The 23,333-nt window shown below is 37.2% G+C and overlaps 3 protein-coding genes across 5 annotated transcripts in view; 1 reads left to right on the top strand and 2 right to left on the bottom strand.

Moving 5' to 3' along the window:
* Window positions 1-808: 808 nt before the first annotated feature.
* Window positions 809-10,832, bottom strand: LOC132154622 (alcohol dehydrogenase 1-like). Of its 2 annotated transcripts, none has more exons than XM_059563256.1 (10): window positions 10,754-10,832; window positions 6,685-6,722; window positions 5,351-5,452; window positions 5,124-5,265; window positions 4,828-4,915; window positions 4,046-4,265; window positions 1,656-1,916; window positions 1,420-1,552; window positions 1,184-1,322; window positions 809-1,100 (listed from the first exon to the last, which is right to left on the bottom strand). In XM_059563256.1, exons 2-10 carry the CDS (start codon window positions 6,700-6,702, stop codon window positions 1,070-1,072), a joined length of 1,134 nt encoding a protein of 377 aa, XP_059419239.1. In that variant the 5' UTR covers window positions 6,703-6,722; window positions 10,754-10,832; the 3' UTR covers window positions 809-1,069. The 2 variants fall into 2 exon arrangements, with proteins under 2 accessions (XP_059419239.1, XP_059419238.1); XM_059563255.1 differs by lacking the exon at window positions 10,754-10,832 and adding an exon at window positions 10,135-10,234.
* A 3,032-nt stretch (window positions 10,833-13,864) lies between these two features.
* On the top strand, window positions 13,865-20,622 carry LOC132154619 (deubiquitinating protein VCPIP1-like). Its single transcript, XM_059563254.1, has 3 exons — window positions 13,865-16,609; window positions 16,733-16,819; window positions 17,889-20,622. The coding sequence occupies exons 1-3, from the start codon at window positions 14,026-14,028 to the stop codon at window positions 18,536-18,538; spliced, it is 3,321 nt and encodes a 1,106-aa protein (XP_059419237.1). The 5' UTR covers window positions 13,865-14,025; the 3' UTR covers window positions 18,539-20,622.
* Window positions 20,623-22,105: 1,483 nt separating this feature from the next.
* Window positions 22,106-23,333, bottom strand: part of si:dkey-97a13.12 (jouberin) — a 1,745-nt gene continuing 517 nt past the window's right edge. For both annotated transcript variants that reach the window (XM_059562758.1, XM_059562757.1), the window contains 3 exons: window positions 23,300-23,333; window positions 22,760-22,845; window positions 22,106-22,684 (listed from right to left, as the gene is read on the bottom strand). The exon at window positions 23,300-23,333 is cut by the window's right edge and continues 125 nt beyond it. In XM_059562758.1, the coding sequence (XP_059418741.1) occupies window positions 22,534-22,684; window positions 22,760-22,845; window positions 23,300-23,333 (271 nt within the window). In that variant the 3' untranslated portion in view covers window positions 22,106-22,533. The remainder of the gene's footprint in view (window positions 22,685-22,759; window positions 22,846-23,299) is intronic.

The raw sequence follows: 23,333 nt of genomic DNA, 5'->3' as shown, positions 1-23,333 counted from the left end.
TATTGAGATTTTAAAGCTTGCTAAATTTAATATTAATAATCAGCAAATCAGCATTTTAGAATGATTTGATTTCTTAAGGATGTGACACTAAAGACTGGAGTAATGATGCTGAAAATTCACCTTTGATCACAGGAATAAATTACATTTTAAAATACATTCAAATAGAAAATAGTTATTTTAAATAGTACAAATATTTCACAATATTACTACTTTTGCTGTACTTTGGATCAAATAAATGCAGGTTTGGTGAGCAGAAGAGACTTCTTTAAAAACATGTAAAAATCTTACTGTTCAAAAACTGTTGACTGGTAGGCTACATAGATTACAGAAATGTTCTATTGTAATGTTTTATATTATATATATAGAATTTCTGTCCCCCTCACTTCTGAAAAGAAAGCTACGCCCCTGCTTTATTCAAAGGGAAGAGCCGCTCCTTCCGTTCGTCATATGTCATTAAGTTATTTCTGCGTCCTTGCACATGCGCAGTCCTTTCAGTTTCGTGGTTCATTATGATCGAGTGTTTACATGCACTCTCAATCGTATTGGAAGAGAAATAAAACACCCCGTTCAATCCAATCGAAATTTCATTCGGATCGAGCTCAATCGGATTGATTAAAGTTTGTATATGAACGTAGTAAATGTAAAAGTAAATGTAGTGTTTGGTTTCAAGCTGCAGCTGCATATTTTCTGGTGCTTCTCAACATTCCTATTATGGTTATGTAAGCAAGACAAATGCTGGATAATCTGGCTCAGAAAAGAGAAATGTTGACGGCATAATAAATTGGTTATACAAAAACACTTGAAATGATTTACATGCTGGTCTCTCTTTTTATTTGGCACAGATGACATTTTCTTAAACTTTTCAGAAGCATTTTGCCTTGCAGATGAATATCACAGCTTTTTTATGTTAAACATTAATGTTTAGTTAAAGCAGAGGGCTGGAATATGCTATTAAAGAGGGTCCTTGAATGCATCCAGCTGTTACTCAAATACTGCAAAGAAGGTGAAGCGCATAAGCTGAATATAACTGGCAGGCCTAGAAACTGCTTGGGTGAGGATGATTTGCTTCTCATTTGGATATATTCAGGACGCATCGAATGCTGTAAAGTGGGAAACAAAGATTAGGACTTTATTTTTTACAATATTAACCTCAAATACAGAAAGATGTGAGTGACAAATATACCACTCTCCAGTCTTCATGAGGTTGATGGCATCGTTGACCTGCTCAATATTCATTTTGTGCGTTATGAACTCGTCAAGCTTTATTTTGCCGTTCATGTAGTCGCAAACCAGGTTTGGAACAGAGTCCTTGCTTTTATAACCTTTGCATAAAAATAAATAAATGTACTGTATGCACAAGCATGTACTCAAGTTCTTTCTCTGAAAGCCATAGAAAGCATTAACTGACAGCTTGATTACCTCCAAACAAAGATCCTTTCCAGGTTTTCCCAGATAAGAGTTGTATTGGCCTTGCAGAGAAGTCCTTCACATCAGTCCAGCCAACTAAAACACTCACACCCCAACCTTTAACACATGACTCCAGCGCAGTTCTCTGAGGTCAAAGAGGCATTAATTCACACACGTCACATTCTGAAAGCTTTTAAATAAGTTAGAAAATAAATGCACCTTTCAAAAATGTGTCAGGCAGGTCTTACCATTACTTCAGTGTTGCCCACACACTCAAGTGAGTAATCCACTCCTCCATTGGTAAGTTCTGCCAGTACTTCAGAGATGGGTTTATTATATGCCTTCGGATTCAGAAAATCAGTGGCACCAAAGACCTTTGCCTTCTCAAACTTCTGCTCATTAATATCCACAGCAAAGATGCGGGAGGCTCCGGCGTTTTTACAGCCCATGACTGCAGCCAGACCTACTGCACCCATTCCAAACACTGCACAGACTGAGCCTGGAGTGACCTTCACACAAACACAAGCAAATTACTTGTGTAAACATCTTACACAAATATATACATTAATATACAGGTGCATCTCAATAAATTAGAATGTCGTGGAAAAGTTAATTTATTTCAGTAATTCAACTCAAATTGTGAAACTCATGTATTAAATAATTTCAGTGTACACAGACTGAAGTAGTTTGAGTCTTTGGTTCTTTTAATTGTGATGATTTTGGCTCACATTTAACAAAAAACCCACCAATTCACTATCTCAACAAATTAGATTACTTCATAAGACCAAAAAAATATATATATATATAGAGTACAGATCACAAGCATGCCCACTTTAGTTGAATAAAAATCCAAAATGTAGTTTTTTATTTTATTGAACTGAAAGCCATCTTAAACAGTGCTAATTGTGCACTGCACACACATTAAATTTCATGAAAAGCATCCATCATAAGACACAAGTTTTCTATTTATTCTTATTAATTTATTTTTTTAAAGTAGACATTTCACTCTCTATAGTTTTATTTCTCATACACAGAGTTTCGAAGTTTCTTGCTCAAGTTCACATGACCGAGGCGGCAGAAAGTGCATCTTGTTTGCTTTAATTATTTTACAGAAGCGCAACGTTTCATTGAGTGCATACAAATAAACAGTCTTTATGGATTCAAAAGATTTATTACTTAAACCTGTATGACCAAAAATTATGGAGTATTTTAAGAGCAAGTGAGAGCACCGATACCTCCATCTGTCCTGCTGTGAGCACGCTGATTTTTATCAAATCCTCAAATCTAATTGGTAAAGCATTGTTCCAAAAGTCTAACTGTTTTTTGTTTTTTTTTCTTGTAAGGCTTAATCGATGTTATGTAATCTCTTACTCTTAAATATAATGGTTGCTTTTCTGAAATGGAACAGCTTCAATTACATATGAGTCCAAAAAATGCAACCGCCTTTGAAATGAGACTTTTATAATGGGAAATGAGAAACTCCTATAATTGAGCCATTGAATTATTCTGTCACGATCATTAGATGGAGTGCCCATGAACTTCAGTAGAGGGCACTCCAATCAGGACCATTCCACATCAACCACCAGATGTCACTCGGACTCTAGCACCTCTCATCTGTTGCACCACACCCGAACTACATTCCCCATGAGTCACTGCATCACAATCACCCTGCCACACCTGCACATCATTCATCAGCCAATTTCCTTGCCACACCTGCACCTCATTTACACACACATAAAAGCAGCACACTCACTCCCACTCTCTGCAAAGTCTTGTTTAGCCAGTCTGACATTTCTGAGCATTTTCCTTGTGTTTTCCTTCTGTACCTGACCTTTGGATTGTTTATACCGACTCTGATTCTCTGCTGCTTGCCCCCGACATCTGCTTGTTTCGGTTATCGATTCTGGTTATCCCTACATACCTGATGCCGTTACTGATCATTGCCTGTCTGACCATTCTCATCATTAAAGTTCTGCACATGGATCCGAACGTCTCTGTTTCATCATTACATATTCACTCAACCAAATAGTTTGAACACATTGATTCATTTGATAAAACACACTGGGGTTTGCGAGTGAGTGGACTGCAGGGGGTTTGTGAGTTAATGATAAGCTAATTATTTATTAAATCATAAAAATAAGTAATTCAAAATAAAACAAAACTACTACAACATTTAATATTTCATTTGTATAATTGCATGTCTTGTGACCATTAACTGACATCAGAGCACTGTAGATGTTGGAATGTTTTTAATGTGTTTAAATTATTGAAATACAAAGTTAAAGTCTAAAGTTTAAGTCTTGTTTAAAATGTAAGTTACTCAGTATTAACTTTTTGTTAATTTATTGGTTGTATAGCACAGCTGAGATTAACTTTTAACCTTTAATTTAGTTAAATAGGTAAAACAGGAGATACCCCCTGATAATGTAAAGCGCTTTGAGTACCTAGAAAAGCGCTATATAAATCTAAGGAATTATTATTATTATTAAATGTTTTTCTTAAAGTGTCCTTGTGCTCTCTTTCTTTCAAATGAATGGCCCTTGATTCAACGTTTTGTTATATGAAGCAAAAACTTTCATTCAAGTGTGGCTTAAGTGTCCAAGTTAAGTGCTTGAGTGCACACAACATCTATACACACCCCAGCTGTGTTGACAGCAGCTCCATAACCAGTAGTGATGCCGCAGCCGAGCAGACACACGCGGTCGAGTGGGGCATTATCATCAATCTTGGCCACAGCAAACTGATTGATGACGGTGTACTCAGAGAAGGTACTGGTGCCCATGAACTGCAGAATGGGCTGACCACGGCAAGTGAGACGTGTTGAAGGATCAGCCATAGTGTCATGATATTTAGTTGACCTGTGGATGAAATATATGACCCAGGACCACAAAATCAGTCATAAGGGTATTTTTTTTACAATTTAGATTTATAGATTTAGATTAACTGAAATTTGAATAAATAATTATTTATATGAATAATATTAACCATTAGTATGGTTTGTTAGGATAGGACAATATTTGCCAATCTGGAATCTGAAGGTGCAAAAATATTGATAAAATTGCCTTTTAAGTTGTCAAAACAAAGTCCTTAACAATGCGTATTACTAATCATAAATTAAGTTTTTATATATTTATGGTAGGACATTTACAAATATCTTCATGGATCATTATCTTTACTTAAAATCCTAATGATTTTTGGCATTTAAAAAATCTTTAATTTTGACCCATACAATTAATTGTTGGCTATTGCTACATGTTAAAATATGTTAGCCTGAATGCACTGTAAGTCACTTTGGATATAAAGCGTCTGCTAAATGCATTATTTTATTTATTTGTTTTTATATTCCTGTGTGCAACTGAATGGTTTTGTGGTCCAGGGTTACATAATGTGAAAAGTTGTTCTGTTGTTTGCATTTCTTACCAACTGCTGTCACACAGGTTTGTTTTTGGACACTTGCAGAACCTGCATTTTCCACACTGAGAGAGGAAGAGTGGAATAACCTTATCACCTGTTGACCAGAAAACATAGATTATTTTAACATAGTGTTTTGTTCATTAATAAACCAATACAAACACAATACAAAGTTAGGTAACCAGATAACAAGATTCATGAAAAGATTCAATTCAGAAGACATGAGTGTGAGTAATTGATGATGGAATTTTCATTCATGAGTGAACTGTCCGTATGCATATAAATATGTAGTTTTATTTTGTGACCTGTTTTAAAATCAGTGACTCCAGGTCCCACACTCTCCACCACACCAGCGCCCTCATGTCCCAGGACAGTGGGAAAACCCCGTTTGTCCTTCCCTTCAAACAGGTGATAAAGGTCGGTGTGACAAACACTTGTGACTACAACCTTATAAACAAGAAAAACATGTTAGCCAATAATGGTGTACAGCATTATCAGTGCGATTTGACAACTTTCATGGGACATTTCCCACCTTAATTCGTATTTCGCTTTCCTGAGGTGGGGCGACTTCTATTTCTTCCATTATCAGGGGCACATTGGGCTCCCAGGCAACAGCAGCCCGACATTTAATAACCTTTAGCACACAGAAGAACTTGGTTCAGTTTAGTTATTTAATGGTAGTCTATAGATGTTTATATAACCACAGTTGCATGATCTACGTGATCTACATGATCTAACCATAGTTGGTGGTTGTCCAGCTGTTTGGCTTAACATAGCTTGTGACATTCAGCCAAGTATGGTGACCCATACTCCAAATTCGTGGGAAGTCATGACCTGCATTCAACCCATCCAAAGTGCATACATATACATATATACACACACACACACACACACACACACAGCAGTGGGCAGCCCATTTGGCAGTAAACTGGCATAATGACCAATTCAAACAACAGAAGAAAAAAACATACTCTCTCTCTCTCTCTCTCTCTCTCTCTCTCTCTCTCTCTACATATATATATATATATATATATATATATATATATATATACACACATATATATATATACATATATACATATATATATATACATACATATATATATATATATATACATATATACATATATATATATATATATATATATATATATAATGTATATATATATATATATATATATATATATATATATATATATATATACATATATGTATATAATGTATATATATTAAGAGTTCAGATGCAAAAGCAAAAAGTGCCATCTGAAATTTTCATCTAAAATTAGGATTTTTATCAAGCGCCTATGATTAGGTTGAGTCATTTTACTTTAATGGCAATGTGCAGGTCCTTTTCCAGGCTATTAGAACCTGATAAAAATCCTAATTTTAGATGAATATTTCAGATGGCACTTAGAGGCTTTTGCATCTGAACTCTTCATATATAGCCTATATATATATATATATATATATATATATATATATATATATTGCATTACAATTAGAAGTGCAGCAAATCACTTGTTCTTTGCAATAATTACATATATTCAAGCCATCACATTTGAAACAAGACATTTATCTAGCAAATTTTTCTTAAGCATACGTTTTTTGGCTTATATTTTCTAAGCGTAGGTTATACTGGATGGCTTAAAGCATTCATAACATTCTTATGAGAGTCTCATTCAAATGTTAGCATTATATCGTTCAGATAGAATCTTATTTTTAAGATGACTTTTCACTGTAAACTGTTCCTCATCAATAGATGAATTGAAATAAGCTTAAATGTATAAAGGGACTGGAGTCATATAAAAAATTCATTAACTGCTCTACAGAAAAAAGCAAAAGAGACCAAAAGACAAGTTTACATACCTTTCCTGCAGTGGCCATTTCCCAGTGTAGTCGTATTGCTGTAATGAATGCAAAAATTAGGCAGAGAATCTTTGGTGTTCGCTTTTATACTCTGGTATTGTGTGGATGAAGCAACCTCTCTCCCCTCTCTCTCCCCTCTCTCTTTCGTTTACTGAAGCAACACTGTAACCTTTTAATATAGTAAATATCAGAGGTGACAGTAGGTCACACATGTGCAAGTCACAAGTATGTCTCAAGTCTTAACATTCAAGTCTCAAGCAAGTCCAGGTCATTTTTTGTTAGAATCAAGTCAATTCAAGTCAAGTCAAGTCAAGTCAAGTCACTGATTTTGTCAAGCAATTCAAGTCATAACTTGAGTCAAGCAAGTCACTGTCGAGTATTACAAATGTTTGATGTTTTAACTGAATTTATATATTAAAATAACTTAAAACTAAAGTAGTTATGGACTATAGGAGTTTTATTTGCAACAAAACAAAATTGCAATGCATTTCTACTCAAAAAGTGTCAACAAACAGCTGAGTTGTTAATACAATAGAAATCTTGAACAAATAAATAAATAAAAATTAAAACTACATAGCCTAAGATATAAATGAAGCTTAAATTAGTCCAACATAAAAGCATGAAAAGTATTTAGGTAGAGTGTACGCCGTTTGAGTTCAGCTCGTATTCTCCAAAATGGTGCAACAGTGATGCGGAGAGACACAGAGGAGAAAAATTGTTGAATAAATGTGTTATTTTGTTTTCTTTATGTACAAAAAGTATTCTCCTCGCTTCATAAAGTTACGGTTGATCCACTGATGGCAGATCAACTATTCTGATGGTCTTTCATACTTTTGGACCTTGACACTGTTACTTATTTGGCAGCCTATGGGACATTCTCAAGCCTCAAGCCAAATAGTGACTGAAAGCGGCCAATTAAGACCAGCTCTCCGTTAGATGTTAATCTGCACAAAAATATAGATTCTAATCATGACGTCGTCTAATGAAATCAAATACTCATAAGAAAAAGACAATGCCTTTGCTGTGATTTCGGCTATATTTGCATGTAAAATAGAATTAGAAGTGACAGAATATCTTGTTTAATCTAAAGCGCTGTTCCGCTCAGCAACTCGCAGAACAGATCAGACGCAGAGAGAGGTGCGCGCGCTGAGAAAGAGAGAGCTCGCGCTCGTGCGGCAGTATACTGGCGAGTCTCAGAAACTAAATACGGCTTATCCGATTCTCTCTTTCCTTTTTTCTCTGGAAGAAAGTCGCTAAAAAAGTCTCTATTGACAAAGTCACTAAGTTGGCAACACGGCCCACACTCTGCTTGCCTGCTGCGTCACTTGGTTAGGTTGCAGTACGTTGAAAAACAAACAGATATTTATTGAACGAAAGACGATAAGACAACACATACTGTACGTTAAATTACGTGTAGTTATTTCAAGTCATTTAACTCAAGTCCGAGTCAAGTATCAAGTCATGAATACAGTCAAAGTCAAGTCTTTTATGAAAATCTGTCAAGCAAGTCTCAAGTCCTAAAATTTGGGACTTAAGTCTGACTCGAATCAAGTCATCTGACTCGAGTCCCCCACCTCTGGTAAATATATATTTAGATTATTGAGGATTTAAGCATGTCTTCTTCACATTTACTTTGGGTTAAAGAGGAAATACTTTCATCGGTATACTGCATATGATGTAAAATTATACAGTACCCTGCACTATTATTGATACCCTTGGTAAATATGAGTAAAGGATGTTGTGAAAGTAAATCTGCATTATTTATCCTTTTGATCTTCCATTCAAAACATTTTTTTATTTCATTTAAGTAAAACAGTTGAAAGTGTGTGGGTGGGGGTCTAATTGTAAAATAAATGTTTTTCTCCAATGCATGTTGGCCACAACTATTGGCACCCCTGGAAATTCTTATGAGTAAAATATCTCTGAAGTATATTCCCATGTATATTGAATTTCTTTTTTCTTAGCACACCAGGGTGACTAGGATAATTAAACTGTCCTGCCATGACTTCCTGCTCCACAGGATTATAAATATGAGTAACAAAAAAAACCCAATTCCGTTAATAATCCATCACAAGGAGTAAAACCAAAATAATATAGTTCTGATGTGCAAAACAGAAAAGATTTTTGAGCTCAACAAAATACAAACCCGATTCCAAAAAAGTTGGGACGCTGTACAAATTGTAAATAAAAACAGAATGCAATGATGTGGAAATTTTAAATTTCAATATTTTATTCAGAATACAACATAGATGTACAACATAGAAAATGTATCATTTTAAGGGGAAAATAAGTTGATTTGAAATTTCATGGCATCGACACATCTCAAAAAAGTTGGGACAAGGCCATGTTTACCCCTGTGTGGCATCCACTCTTCTTTTTATAACAGTCTGCAAACGTCTGGGGACTGAGGAGACACGTTGCTCAAGTTTAGGAATAGGAATGTTGTCCTATTCTTGTCTAGTACAGGCTTCTAGTTGCTCAACCGTCTTAAATCTACTTTGTCACATCTTCCTCTTTATGATGCGCCAAATGTTTTCTATGGATGAAAGATCTGGACTGCAGGCTGGCCATTTCAGTACCCCGATCCTTCTTCTACGCAGCCATGATGTAATTGATGCAGTATGTGGTCTGGCATTGTCATGTTAGAAAATGCAAGGTCTTCCCTGAAAGAGATGACGTCTAGATGGGAGCATATGTTGTTCTAAAATTTGGATATACCTTTCAGCATTGATGGTGCCTTTCCAGATGTGTAGCCTGCCCATGCCACATGCACTCATGTAACCCCATACCATCAGAGATGCAGACTTCTGAACTGAGCGCTGATAACAACTTGGGTTGTCCTTGTCCTCTTTAGTCCGAATGACATAGCTTCCCAGTTTTCCAAAAAGAACTTCAAATTTTGATTCGTCTGAACACAGAACAAACAGTTTTCCACTTTGCAACAGTCCATTTTAAATGAGCCTTGACCCAGAGACAATGCCTGCGCTTCTAGATCATGACCCTTACGCACAGAGATTGTTCAATATTCTCTGAATCTTTGGATGATAATATGCACTGTAGATGATGATAACTTCAAACTCTTTGCAATTTTTCTCTGAGAAACTCCTTTCTGATATTGCTCCACTATTTTTCAATGCAGCATTGGGGGAATTGGTGATCCTCTGCCTATCTTGACTTCTGAGAGACACTATACCACTCTGAGAGGCTCTTTTTAGCAAATTGGTCCTCCAGTGGTTCCTTTTAAGTACATTTAACTTTTCCGACCTCATATTGCTACCTGTCCCAACTTTTTTGGAATGTGTAGCTCTCATGAAATAAAAAATGAGCCAATATTTGGCATGACATTTCAAAATGTCTCACTTTCAATATTTGATATGTTATCTATATTCTATTGTGAATAAAATATACATTTATGAGATTTGTAAATTATTCCATTCCTTTTTTACTCACAATTTGTACAATGTCCCAACTTTTTTGGCATCGGGTTTGTAGAAAGTGGCTGTGAGGAAAGAGTTAAAGCATTGAAAATCCCCATTTCCACCACCAGGGCAATAATTAAGAAGTTCCAATCTACTAAAGATGTTATAAATCTCCAAGGATCTCAAATAAAATACTGTACAAGATGACACCCCCTGATGGTGGTGTGAAAGTATCTGTGGAAGTGCTATTATGTTACATGTTTGCATGTACTCATGCTAAATATAGGCTATAGAAAAAAACAGTTTGATATACTTGGGCTTCATTAAAGTTAGCTGCAGTTGCTGATGCATTACAGATTAGGCTGAATGCCATGAATACCTTATGTTATAGCTAATGAATGTGACAATACAGCTATTAATAGAACAGGCTGGTGTTTGATATATAAATCTCTTGATAAAGAAAGGGAGAGACAGGGAAGAGTATGAAGTTGCTGATAAAACCAGTCGAGTATTTCGCCATTTCCGAGCAAAAATGGAAAGGAAATGAATAAATAATTCATTCATGCAACTCTATTTTCGTTATTATATTAAATAAAATAAAAATCACAACTAAATGTTCTGTAGAGTAGATCTGACACTCTTGACCTTACCTGTTCGCAGTGTAGGGGGCTGAGCAGACTGCAGTCACACCATTTGCGCGGTCACGTTATCTGCGCTTCAAGTTTATTGCGCGTCTACTCGACGGTGCGTGGTAGATTAAGGTGCGAGCGTGTTCAAGGCGCTGCCGTCTTCTTTAGTAAATTCACATATCGTATGTAGTGACGTTACGAGCATGCAGGCTCTTCATCAAACATGATGCCAAATTCACGAAAAAAATCTATCTTTTTCACTATAAAGTCATATTTGAAAATTCATTAAGAAAATCGAATCAAATTGTTTTCTACATACTCACCAGACAATTGTTCTACATGTCTCGGAGTACCCCTGTGGTCATTTTCATATGATTTAACTGTATCATTCTTTAATAATTGCGTGCCAAAATCATGAAAAATAGTACGTTTTTCATATAGTCAAAGTTTGAAAATTCTTAAAAAATTCTAATCAGATTCTTTTCTGCAAACTCCACCACGTTCTTGTTCTACCTTTTCCCAAGTAACACAGTGGTAATTTTTATATAATTTTACTGTATCATTCTTTAATAATTGCATGCCGAAATCATGAAACATGTTATCTTTTTCACTATTCACTCATATTTGAAAATTCATAAAAAATTCAAATAAATGTTTTTCTGCCAACTCCGACTCTTTTTCTACATCTCAGGTAAGACTGTGATTGTCATCTTACTTTACTATATAATTGTTTAACAATTGCTTACCAAATCATGACCAATGCTATCTTCTTCCTCAATGATAATACTTTTTAAAAATCCATAAAAAGGTACAATTTAATTGTTTTCTGCAAACTCCCCCAGAATTTTTTTCTACAAAGCTACAGTACTGTTAACCGTTTTAGGCACTTGTGTAAAAATGCTGTAAAAAAATGTATATTTTTTTTATGAATATTCAAAATTTGAATGTATAATGAATAAGCTAGCATTTTCCATGATTTTGGCATGCAATTATTAAAGAGTTATACAGTAAAATTATATAAAAATCACCACAGTGGTATGTGTGGACATGTACAACAAAAACAATTTATTTTATTCATTTATTGTTTTTTTTTTCTTTATTTTGTCATGCAATTATTAAATTATGAAACAGTGAAATTACATCAAAAACTGTTTGGTTTTGTCCTTTTTAATAATTTTCCCCCATCACTTTTTTGATTTTCTCCATATAAACAGGATACACCAATAGCAGGTACAGATTGAATGATAACATTCACTTATAACACTTTAAACGTGAATGAATTCCGTCATTCTTAAAAAAATATATATTTTAATAAATCCAATTGATTTAGAATAATGTTAGTAGAAAGACAGAACATAATCCAAATTATGCATTAATTTAGCGGCATTCCACATAAAAAAAGAAAAAGGATAGGCCTATAACTTTGAACCCGAAAATACATAAATGAATAAAAAAAAACAGAATTATAGCAAATTAAATGGTGAAAACTTAAATAGAAGGCCGTGAATATGAATATGAATAAATATGACAACCGAAGGAGGATTTACTGAAGAAGACTGCAGCGCCTTGAACACGCTCGAATCATAATCTACCACTCACCGTTGAGTAGTCGCGCAATGAACTTGAAGCGCATAAAGCGTGACCGCGCTACTCTGAAGCGCAGATGGTGTGACTGCAATCAATCACTCTGGTGCTGAAACTCAGTTTAATCTTCTGTCTGCACGACTGTGAATCTGAATACATCTGATATCCCACTTCCACAGAACCATTTGATCAGATCACATCGATAATAGGCACGGTAATAATAGTGACTAAAGTGCGTTGTTTATTTACTAAATCTAAGGCGATATCTGATACAAACTGTATTCCGAACTAATAAAAGAAAATGAACATAACTATAAATATTAATTTGAATATAAAATTATTTTATGATAAAAATGTACCAGTTAATATTTATTTAAATAAATAAACGGCTAACAAAAAAGTACCCCAGGACGTCCCCTAAATGGACTCTGCGAACGACCCCCGGTCGTCAGCGTGTGGGGTCTTCTTGACGTCCTCCGGACATTCACGGGGACGTTCACAGGACGTGCAGCGGCCATTCGGGACGTTTAGGGGGCTTTCGCTTTATGTCCTCTTTATGTTTTATTTTTTATATTTATGAAAGTCATTTACATTTCCTCTACGATACATTTGATTAATTATGGCATTCTGCAATGGATAATACATTTTAGACGATTTACAGTTAGCATTTTATGAACTATTTTTCATACTCTTTATGAACATTTTGCATAATTCAAGGAAATTTAATCTATTGGAAATTACTTAAAAGGCCACAAGTAATTCTGTCATTTTTATGGAAGTTTCCTCCACATGGCAAATCATGCATTATGTTTAATAGCATTTTGTAATGGAAATTGCAATTTAGACTGTTTTGAAATTAACCGGACAACTTTATTGTAAAGCTAATTGCATAACTAGTTTTACTTTTTTATATACTGGAATTTGCATTGTTCAACAAAAATACTGTCACAATAGCCTATCAACTTTTTTATTTGTTTTCTTTACAAATCACATGTTCAAGCATGATGTTGTCTCTTTTTTGCAAAAAATAAATAAAAATAAAATAAAAGGATAATTATCTCAACTCGACAATAAATTAATTAATGATTATAAAATCATATTATAATAAACAATATTATTTGTTGTAGCTTATGCAACATAACATTACATTTTATTTTATTTTTTCATCCTGTGAACTATAAGCACTCGCCACTACAGAGAAAATAAAGAAATAATGTATTAAACCGTGTATTATGTCTTCTAAAAAGCTGCAATTTATTCTTACGCCCATGCAAAGATTGCTGAACTCAATAAAACACAAAACAACCTTTGACCTTCTTTGTATTGTGGATATTGTAGTTTTGTTAAAGTCACTTTTGTTATTTTATCGTAAGATTCCTCCCAGTCGGTAGTAGACAAATATTGTATTTCATAAATAAATAAATAAATAAATAAATACATTTTGTATAATATTAGAATACATTTTATATATTATTTTTACAAATAATTTCGTTAGAAGACCTGTGACGGTTAAGAACTTCATCTCCCAGCATGCCTTGTGCTGCCCATAGCGTCACACTGTGTTACAGAACCGCTTCCGTGTTGTGTGTGTTACTGGTAAACAGAAACTGCGTGAGGTGACATAATTTTTTTTTTTTTAATCTCCCGTCACTGATTAGACAGCGATGCTTTGGTGAACCGCTGCGTCAGAAGATATATTGGATTGGACTATGTCGTTGATTCCGGGCTCGAAACAGAAGGACAGGCGCATTTTATGCGGGATGTGCCCGGACCCGCAGTGCCAGGCGAAGCTCTTCTTCCCCGCACACACCTCCATGAGCATCGAGTGCACTGAGTGCGGCCAGAGACACGAACAGAAGAACCTCGCGAATGTGGAGGAAGTGACTGACCCAGATGTAGTGCTTCATAATTTGCTGAGAAATGCTTTGCTGGGTGTGCCAGGCCCTCCTAAAAAGGGTTCAGAGCTGGTGAAAGTGTTGGGACTGTCCAACTATCACTGCAAGCTGCTGTCTCCCGTCCTCACCCGCTATGGCATGGACAAACAGACAGGCACTGCCAAACTCTTGAAGGAAATGAACCAGGGAGAGATCTTCGACTGCTCGCTTCTCGGGGACCGGGCATTTCTTATCGAGCAAGAGCATGTGTCCACTGTTGGGTATGGACGGGACCGGTCAGGAAGCCTAATCTACCTGCATGACACTTTGGAGGAGATCAAGAAAGCAAACTTAAATAGAGAGTGTCTTATTCCTGTGCATGTGGACGGAGACGGACACTGCCTGGTCCATGCCGTGTCCAGGGCATTAGTTGGACGTGAACTCTTCTGGCATGCCCTTCGAGAAAACCTGAAGCTCAATTTCAAACAGAACATAGACCGCTACAAAGCCCTTTTCCAGGACTTTATAGATGCTGCAGAATGGGAAGACATTATTAATGAGTGTGACCCATTGTTTATCCCTCCAGAAGGTGTTCCATTGGGCCTTAGGAATATTCACATTTTTGGCCTGGCAAATGTACTGCACAGACCCATAATCCTGTTGGACTCACTGAGCGGTATGCGCAGCTCAGGCGATTACTCTGCCACCTTCTTGCCAGGCCTGGTTCCAGAGGAGCAGTGCCGAGGAAAAGATGGCACTCTGAACAAGCCCATCTGCATCGCCTGGAGTAGCTCTGGCAGAAATCACTATCTACCCCTAGTGGGCATCAAGGGCTTGCCTTTGCCCCGTTTAAATGCTGCACTTCTCCCAAAAGCTTGGGGTGTTCCTCAAGAGCTGATTCACAAATACGTGAGTTTGGACTCCAGTGGAAGCTGTTTGATCGGCGGCGACAGGAGCCTGCAGGAGAAGTACTTGCTGCGGCTCGTAGGCGTAATGGAGGATGTCTTCATGGACAAGCACAGCATCCACCCTGCTCTAGTTGCCGACGTCCACCAGTACATATATCGACGCACTGGAGTGATCGGCGTGCAGCCAGAGGAGGTGACTGAAGCGGCTAAGAAATCCGTTCAGGAGGGTCGTCTCCACCGCTGCCTTGTCTGCAATGCCCTTTCGGAGCTCCACGTGCCAGCAGAGTGGCTCATACCGGGAGGGAAACTCTACAACTTGGCCAAGTCGACTCACGGGACGCTGCGAGCTGACAAGAACTACAGCTTTCCTTTAAATAGTTTGGTTTGTTCCTATAACCCAGAAAAAGATGTGCTGGTGCCCGACTACAAACTCAGCACACTCACTGCCTGCACCTGGTGTCACGGAACTTCAGTGCGGCGCGTTTGTGGCGACGGCTCTGTGGTCTATTTGGATGGAGACCGTACCAATACTCGCTCAGAGGGTGGGAAGTGCGGCTGCGGGTTCAAACACTTCTGGGAGGGCAAGGAGTACGACAATCTTCCTGAAGCTTTTCCCATCACTCTGGAGTGGGGCGGCCGTGTGGTGCGTGAGACAGTTTATTGGTTCCAGTACGAAATGGATCAGACTCTCAACAGCAATGTTTATGATGTAACGATGCGACTCGTCACAAAACACTTCCCCGGTGAGTTCGGCAGTGAGATTCTGGTCCAAAAAGTGGTGAACACCATTTTGCATCACACCGCCAAGAGGAGCCAAGACGAATACAATCCAGTGGCCATCGAAGGTGCTCATGTGCAGGACGGGAGAGACGGGAGTGAATCTGCCACTCACCCTCCTACTAAAATCATCCTGACTGGACAGAAGGGCAAAACCCTGCATAAAGAGGAGCTGGTGATGAGCAAAACCGAGAGGGTCTTGCAGCACAGCATCAGCGAGCAGGCGGCCCTGTCCCAGCGCCGCAGCACAGACCGCTTGCGCCAACAGGATTCTCGCTTGTCATTTCCTTCTTCTTCATCATCCTCTGCACCTCCCACACCCACCAAAGTGCCACCCACCAGCGGAGAGAAGAAAATCCGTGTAACAACCAGCGATGGGCGGCAGGCCATGCTTACGCTGCAACCGCACACCACCTACGGTGAGCTCCAGAATTCCATCATCCAGGTCTTCAACTTGTCGTCCGGAGAGCTGTGCATCCGACATGGCTTCCCACCCAAAGAGCTGCCCCCGCCGCGTCCCGAGGACCAGAACCAGCCCGTGGCGCTTCAGCATGGCGACCGCATCTCTGTGGAAGCGCTGAAAGAGAGTTCTCCCGAAACCCACATGACCCAGACGCACATGCCTCAAACGCACACTCACTCTGACCCACGACTCAGCCGCACCAATAGCAGGGAACTTCAAGACAACATTGACCTCGAGATGTCATCACTGTGTCTCCTTGCAGCACTTATGGGTAAGACGCACCGTCCTGTTATAGATCTGCTTTATGAGAATACTGTGTCATACTAAATGTGTGTGTGAGGCCTGTCTATTTAATGTTTTTCTCTTCTCCTCTCTCCTGTTCGGTTTCTCTCAGGTGAAGATATCTGGACATATGCCAAGAAACTGCCTCACCTGTTCCAACAAGGAGGAGTCTTCTACAATATTGTGAAGAAAGACATGGGTAATCTGTCTTTTTATTACTTTCTGACACAATTTGAATTGAGTTTTCAAAATTCCAAATTGTGCTTGGCATGACAAAGACTATATGTCTTGCCAAAAGCATTTGCAGTAACACTGTATTTTGAGTGGAGGGTTTGAGAACCGGTTCTTATTCAGAACAGGTTTTGTTTTCTTAAAAATACAGAATAAGTTTCATGGTTTGTGGTGTGGAAGCGGTCCTCTGTTAATCCATACTTTTGTTTGTTCTGCCACTGGCTGATAAAGGCAATGCACTGGAGTAAAAAAAAAAAAAAATTTAGATGGTCTGTACATGCCCAGTAGTCAGAGAAAAGTAGTGAAAAGCTGCATTTTTTTAAGTTTTAAATGACGATTTTTTTTATTTAATATAATATAATTTTATTTTATTTTTCTTTAGAAATTATACTATCTGCATAACAATTTAAGTGCGAAGGTGAAATTAAAAGTTAACACATTTCAGAATATTTTAGTAATAGGTTTGTCCCTCTTTCTGCTTTACTGTAGCTCAAGCAGTAGAGTATGGTGCTAACAATTGCAAGGTTGCAGGTTTGATTCCCAGGGAGAGCAAGAACGGTAAAAAAAAATTGAATGTGTACCTTGATTGCAGTTTAAGTTGCTTTGGATAAAAGTAATTGTTTAATGACAGCGGGACTCAAGCTGCATGAACTCCTCAGGTTTGTTTAAAATCTGATGATCATGTTTTCCAGCATGAAATGATCTTGTGCTTCAACTTGTCATCGTCACAAATATATTTAATGTGACATAGAATTAGTTTTTAGAATCTGAAGTATTTCTTATTCAGGTTTATTTTCCTTTAAACGTTAAAAGTTTTTGTTTATTAGTTTGTTTGATTTGACAAATATATGATCTGTCTTCCAAGCCAAAAAGATATTTTATTACTGTTTTAGTTTTTTGTCCTTTTGTTTTATTTTTTGCCATTGCTATTCCACAAAAATGCTAATAAATTGCAATACATATTATGTTTTTTTAGGAGTATTGTAAACATTTTTGAGAACATTAGAGAATCTAATGAACTGTATTTCTGTGTTAAGGTCTGTTGGACGGGAAGCACTGCACACTGCCTCATTTGTTGGGTAAAACGTTTGTGTTCAATGCTGCAGAGGAGCGTTTGGAGCTGTGTGTGGACACAGCCGGCCATTTTCCAGTGGGCCCTGATGTGGAAGAGCTCGTCCAGGAGGCCCTTTCCCAGCTCTGCTCAGATGCAGCCTCCCGTAGCCGTGAGGGAAGCCCCGCACACGGCTTGCGACTGGGCGCCGGTGGTGCTGTGCGCAGGAAAGAGCAGAACGTCACGGCCTTCCAGGGCAAAGGTCACTCGTTGGGTTCCGCCCCTCCTGAACACCCACCAATCAGGCGGCAGCACAGCAGCGGCGTGGATCTCAGCGGCAGCGTTCAAGGTGAAGGGTTAACGTTGTCAGGGGAGGAGTTGGTGCGTGTGGCCCCGGGCATGCTCACTTTACGTGAGGGGCGCGGTTTAGGGCTGGAGCCCGCCGTGATCGAGGCCCAACGGCAGCGTTTGCAGGAGATGGTCTCAAGCATACAGGCATCCATGGACAAACACTTGTGCCAGCATGCTGCAGCAAAGCAGGATGCGAAGGAAGAAGAGGCTCCTGACAAACAGGAGGATATGGAAAGTCATGGTGCGGAGCCTCCCACCACCTTTGAACCCATGGACCAGTCTTGATACTTCACAACCCATATAGCAGAGTGAGCTTCCTGGCATAACACACGCACACACACACACACACACACACTGTGATTCAACTAACAAATAATGGTGCAGCCAATTTACATATGCACCAAGCATCGTATGAGTGTGAAACGCATTCCTTAAATATTATCAAAGTCTTAAAATGTCAAATTTGGAGTGTTTATTACAGAAATTGAGTGTCATTCACCTAAAATATATACATGGTGCACACTAATTTATAGAGATCAACTAAAATTGAACATACTGTTATTCATTTACTCACTGTCATGTCATTCCAAACCAATGCCTTACTTTTTTCTGGGAACACAGACGATCTTTGGAATGTTTCTGTCCATATAATGAAAGTCAATGGGGTCCAAAATAACACTGGACCCGAAAGTCGTTTTTTTTTTGTGTGTGTGTTTTGCAAAAGAAAAAAGTCGTACATAATGGTATGAGGGTGAGTAAATGTTGACAATTTTCATTTTTGGTTGAAATATCCCTTAAAGATCAACCTTGAGCTTTGCTAGTATCCACATAGTACTTAAATAATCAAAGTGCACTTTGACCCTCATTGCTGGGTTCATGGCTTTCTTACCAACTTAATGATTCACAATCCAATTTGAAACACTGACTGTCTCACTGAGTCTAAACTTCAGCCCTGCATCTGTCTGCACTTAGTAAGTAACAGGGTCTCCTTGATCATATGTTTATGTCCTCAACACACCTCTGGCACATGGAACAAACAGGTATCAATTCAGTGATATGACCGTCTTTGTCTACGTTGCTTCTCTAACCTGTGTTACCCACAATTCATTGCTGTCTATCCAAAGAACACTACGTGGTAAAAGCCTGGAAAATAGTTCCAGCAGCATTTCACTTTTACTTAATCATCCCACTACGCTCTTAGAGCTCAGCAGGCCAGCATGGAGTATCTGGACATCTGAGACATCTCAGATTGTCCTTTGAAATTGTCAGTGTTGCCTTTGGTGTGGCTCAGAGTCGTTCAGACTCATCATTTGGTTTTATTGTAACATTTTGCATGTCCTGTCTTCTTAAAACACTGTTCAGTACAAGACAATTCATAGATGTTTACTTAGGATCGAAATGTAATGTAGACTCTGGTAAATTCTGAACAGAAAGTAGCAGAGTGGGTGATATTTTCAGGATAGTCGAAGTTCAGCGCTGTAGTAATAATGTTACCTGTGTGTTAGGCCATACTAATATGCTGAAGTATAGGGCAATGTGTGTCAAGGACGGTTTAAGAGTTTTCTTTTGAGATATCCATATTCTGTTCTAGACAGATTTTTCTTGTCACCTTGGCAACTGATTCATATAAACCAAAAAAAAGTTAAACATAAATAGAGGTGTTGAGCTTTGTGCTTCGGTCACTGGGTAGAGGATAAAACGGATGGAAAATCCTAGAGATTGTGTTGAACTCGTATCTGTTGAAACTTTGCTGAGCTGTTGCATTTAACCCGCCATTGCCAAAAAAAACAGGTGGCCAAACCTGTTGTTATCAGCCTTAATGAGATACCCTCCCCAGCTCTGATCTGCAGTGTTTGTGCGTGCCACACTTCTGTATGACAGAGGATTGGTTCTGAAAATGATAAACTGGACTATTGGAACGAGGCCTAACTTTGGTCAAGTGAAGGCCAAGTGAAGCATGATGATGATGGAGGCTTTATGAGCTTTTGATTTTAAAAGATTGAGTTTTCATTTTTAAGTTGGCAACATCTATACCAGAGCACTTTTCTGTGTGGGTGTGTTTATTAGCTCTAGAACATAATTGATATTGTTGGTGTGAAGAGCAGCACAAATGAAATGTTTGACTGCTTCATGTAACTGACTCAAGCGCAGGTTGTTTTGCTGTGACTCCTGCCCTCCTGATATATTGTATTCCAGTGTACAATAGTGGTATATATTGTATTATACTTTCATCTGTACAGATATTGAATATGTCCCCCCTCCCCCTTCCTTCTGGATTGTTTCTCCTCTGTTTTTCAATAAAAGCTGTTTGCATGCTTGATTACTTTTTCGCCTAATAACAATAAAGTTATTCCATATGTATGAAACGATGTGGCTGCTGTTTTTTGAATCACTTTCTAATGCAGTTTTGTATTATCTCTAATGGGTCACTATAGAGTAGACCACATCAATATAAATATGTGGTATTACTTTACTATATGGGTTTTTATATGTTAACATTTAAGTTAATGAAAACATGAAATAATGAACAATATATTCAATCTTGATTGATGTTAAATAACATAAACTACTGTTCAAAAATTTGAGGTCAGTGCGATTTTTGAAAGTCGTCTCCTTTGGTATATATGTATATATTAATAATGGTGATATTTTAATACTATATTACGATGTTAAATAACTTTTCTATTGTATTGCATTTTTACATTTTAGATTTATCCATTATGAAAAAGCTGAATTTTCAGCATCATTGGTCTAGTTTTCAGTGTCACATGATCCTTTAGAAATCATTTTTATATGATTTGGTGCTCAAGAAACATTTCTTATCAATGCTGAAAACAGTTGTGCCACTTAATGCAAAAAAAAAAGAGAAAAAAATCTGATCTTTAATGAAAAGAAAATTTTATTTATTTGTAATCTTATGTAACATTATAAATGCCTTTAATGTATTTTTTGATTAATTTAATGAAACCTTGCTGAAAAAAAAAATTACTTTAAAAAATTAAATATTACTAGCCACAACCTGCTGAGTGTATACTAATAAATGTTTCATATTTTTGGTTGAAAAACAACTGTAACATTAATCTATTATGAACAAATGTGTACAATAGTACATGTTTTTCAGTTTCATAAATTCTGAAGTTGAATGAAATTGTTCATTGTTAGTTCATAATACATAATGTATTCACAAATTAAACCTAATTGTAACGTATTACCAAATTAGAGTTTATATTTTTCTCCTAGTTAAGCCTGATGAAGTGATGATCATTATAGCCTGTGAATTACAAAATGACTTATAATTTCATTACATTTTGCAGCAGTCAGAGCTATGTGCCAACGTCCTCAAAATACATGCTAAAAAGTCCATAAAAATGAAAGAGTATCAAAGGTAAACACCATCATTTAACAGTATCCATACCATCGAAAATGACAAATAATAAATAATAATAATTGAGTTTAGTTTAGATACTTTGTGGTGAGTTATGATCTGAGGTGTGGTTGAAATTACATTGTATCATTTTTATGTAATATGCAGAATAAAAAAAATTCAAGGTCAAATAAAAAAAAAGGAAAAATGGAAAATCGTACAAAAACGTACATACACTACATAATACGTTAATACTTCCATTGTAAATGGTTTTCTGCAAGTGCGTTTTCTCTGTGTGTTTTTATAGATTGTGTAAAATAATTTTATATTTATACTTTTTTGGGTTGGTATTAACTTTGGCAACACTAGCATTATAAAATAAAAATTGCATATATATATATATATATATACACACACACACACACACACACACACACACACACACACACACACACACACACACATACTTACACATAAACTAATCACAATTTATCATTGTAGTCTTTCTGTATTATTAGTCAAAACATGTACATATTAAATACATTCATAGGTGAAGAAGAGTGTGAAATTTCGGATCAAAATCACAATATTTACATTTATGCATTTAGCAGACGCTTTTATCCAAAGTGACTTACAGTGCATTCAGGCTATACATTTTTTTTTTTTTCTTTTCAGTATTCACATATTTACACGGGGCAGTAATGGTAAAGATTCTTGACACCAGTTGCAGTTTCAGTGCTCGGAACTGGCTACGAAGTTACAGAGGCCCCAAATCCTAATCAGGACACCAAATTCTGTTTTATCTCCAAATCTGAAGGAGTTGCATACAGACTGAACTTTGGTGTCAGACTTGTCCTAGTTTCTGCTGTTCTGTGATCCATTTAAGGAGAAAGCTGGAGCTCTAGGGTTGGATGCATCAGTCAGGATGAAATGCAGGATTGATGGAGCCGATCGAACGTACAGCATGTCCGTCACTACGTCGACGAGAGAGCAGCCGCTGAAGCAACCGAGGTGAACCTGGCACTCCTGACAGAGATGCTCGCCGCAGCAGTTTCAGAGAACGCCCTCTAGAAATACAAACACCAGTGAACACAAAACACGACAAAAACAAATCAGAGTTACACAACATCATAAATACTCACCCAGAGCAGCCAATTCGATCTTTAGCTGATGTTTGTGTAAAGCTCTGCGATGCCTGAGTCACAGAGGGCCTCAATGACTCCTGCTTCTATATATATATATATATATATATATATATATATACATATATACATTAGTTTTATGATAGGTCATTATATATTTAACTGTAGTGTAGTGTGCACACTTTAACCATATTACAAAAAGACAACAGAAGTATTTGAAAAAAATACATAATTAAACAAGTCCTACTTATGTGAGTCCATAAATACACTCTTAAGATCAAATAGTTGCATTTAATATAAATTTTAACTATTATACGTTTTCATTTAATTGCAAATAACATGCGATTAATATTACAGTTTGCACCAAAGTATATTATATTGAAGTAGCTTTATTATTTCCAGAATGAACATTCTTTTTAAAAGTATGCTACAGTGTACTTTTTCCACAAGGGAACACACATGGTTTTGAAGTGAAAAATGCAGCATGTGTGCTATGTAGTTTATCATTTGTGCATCGTACATGTTTGTGTGCATGAGTACCGTAGTGAAGCAGGCTGTGGGCAGGTATCCTTCC

The sequence above is a fragment of the Carassius carassius genome, chromosome 12 (assembly GCF_963082965.1).
Source record: "Carassius carassius chromosome 12, fCarCar2.1, whole genome shotgun sequence".
Taxonomy (NCBI): Eukaryota; Metazoa; Chordata; class Actinopteri; order Cypriniformes; family Cyprinidae; genus Carassius; species Carassius carassius.
Note: the sequence above shows the minus strand (reverse complement) of the source record. Positions and strands in the feature narration are given on the sequence as shown.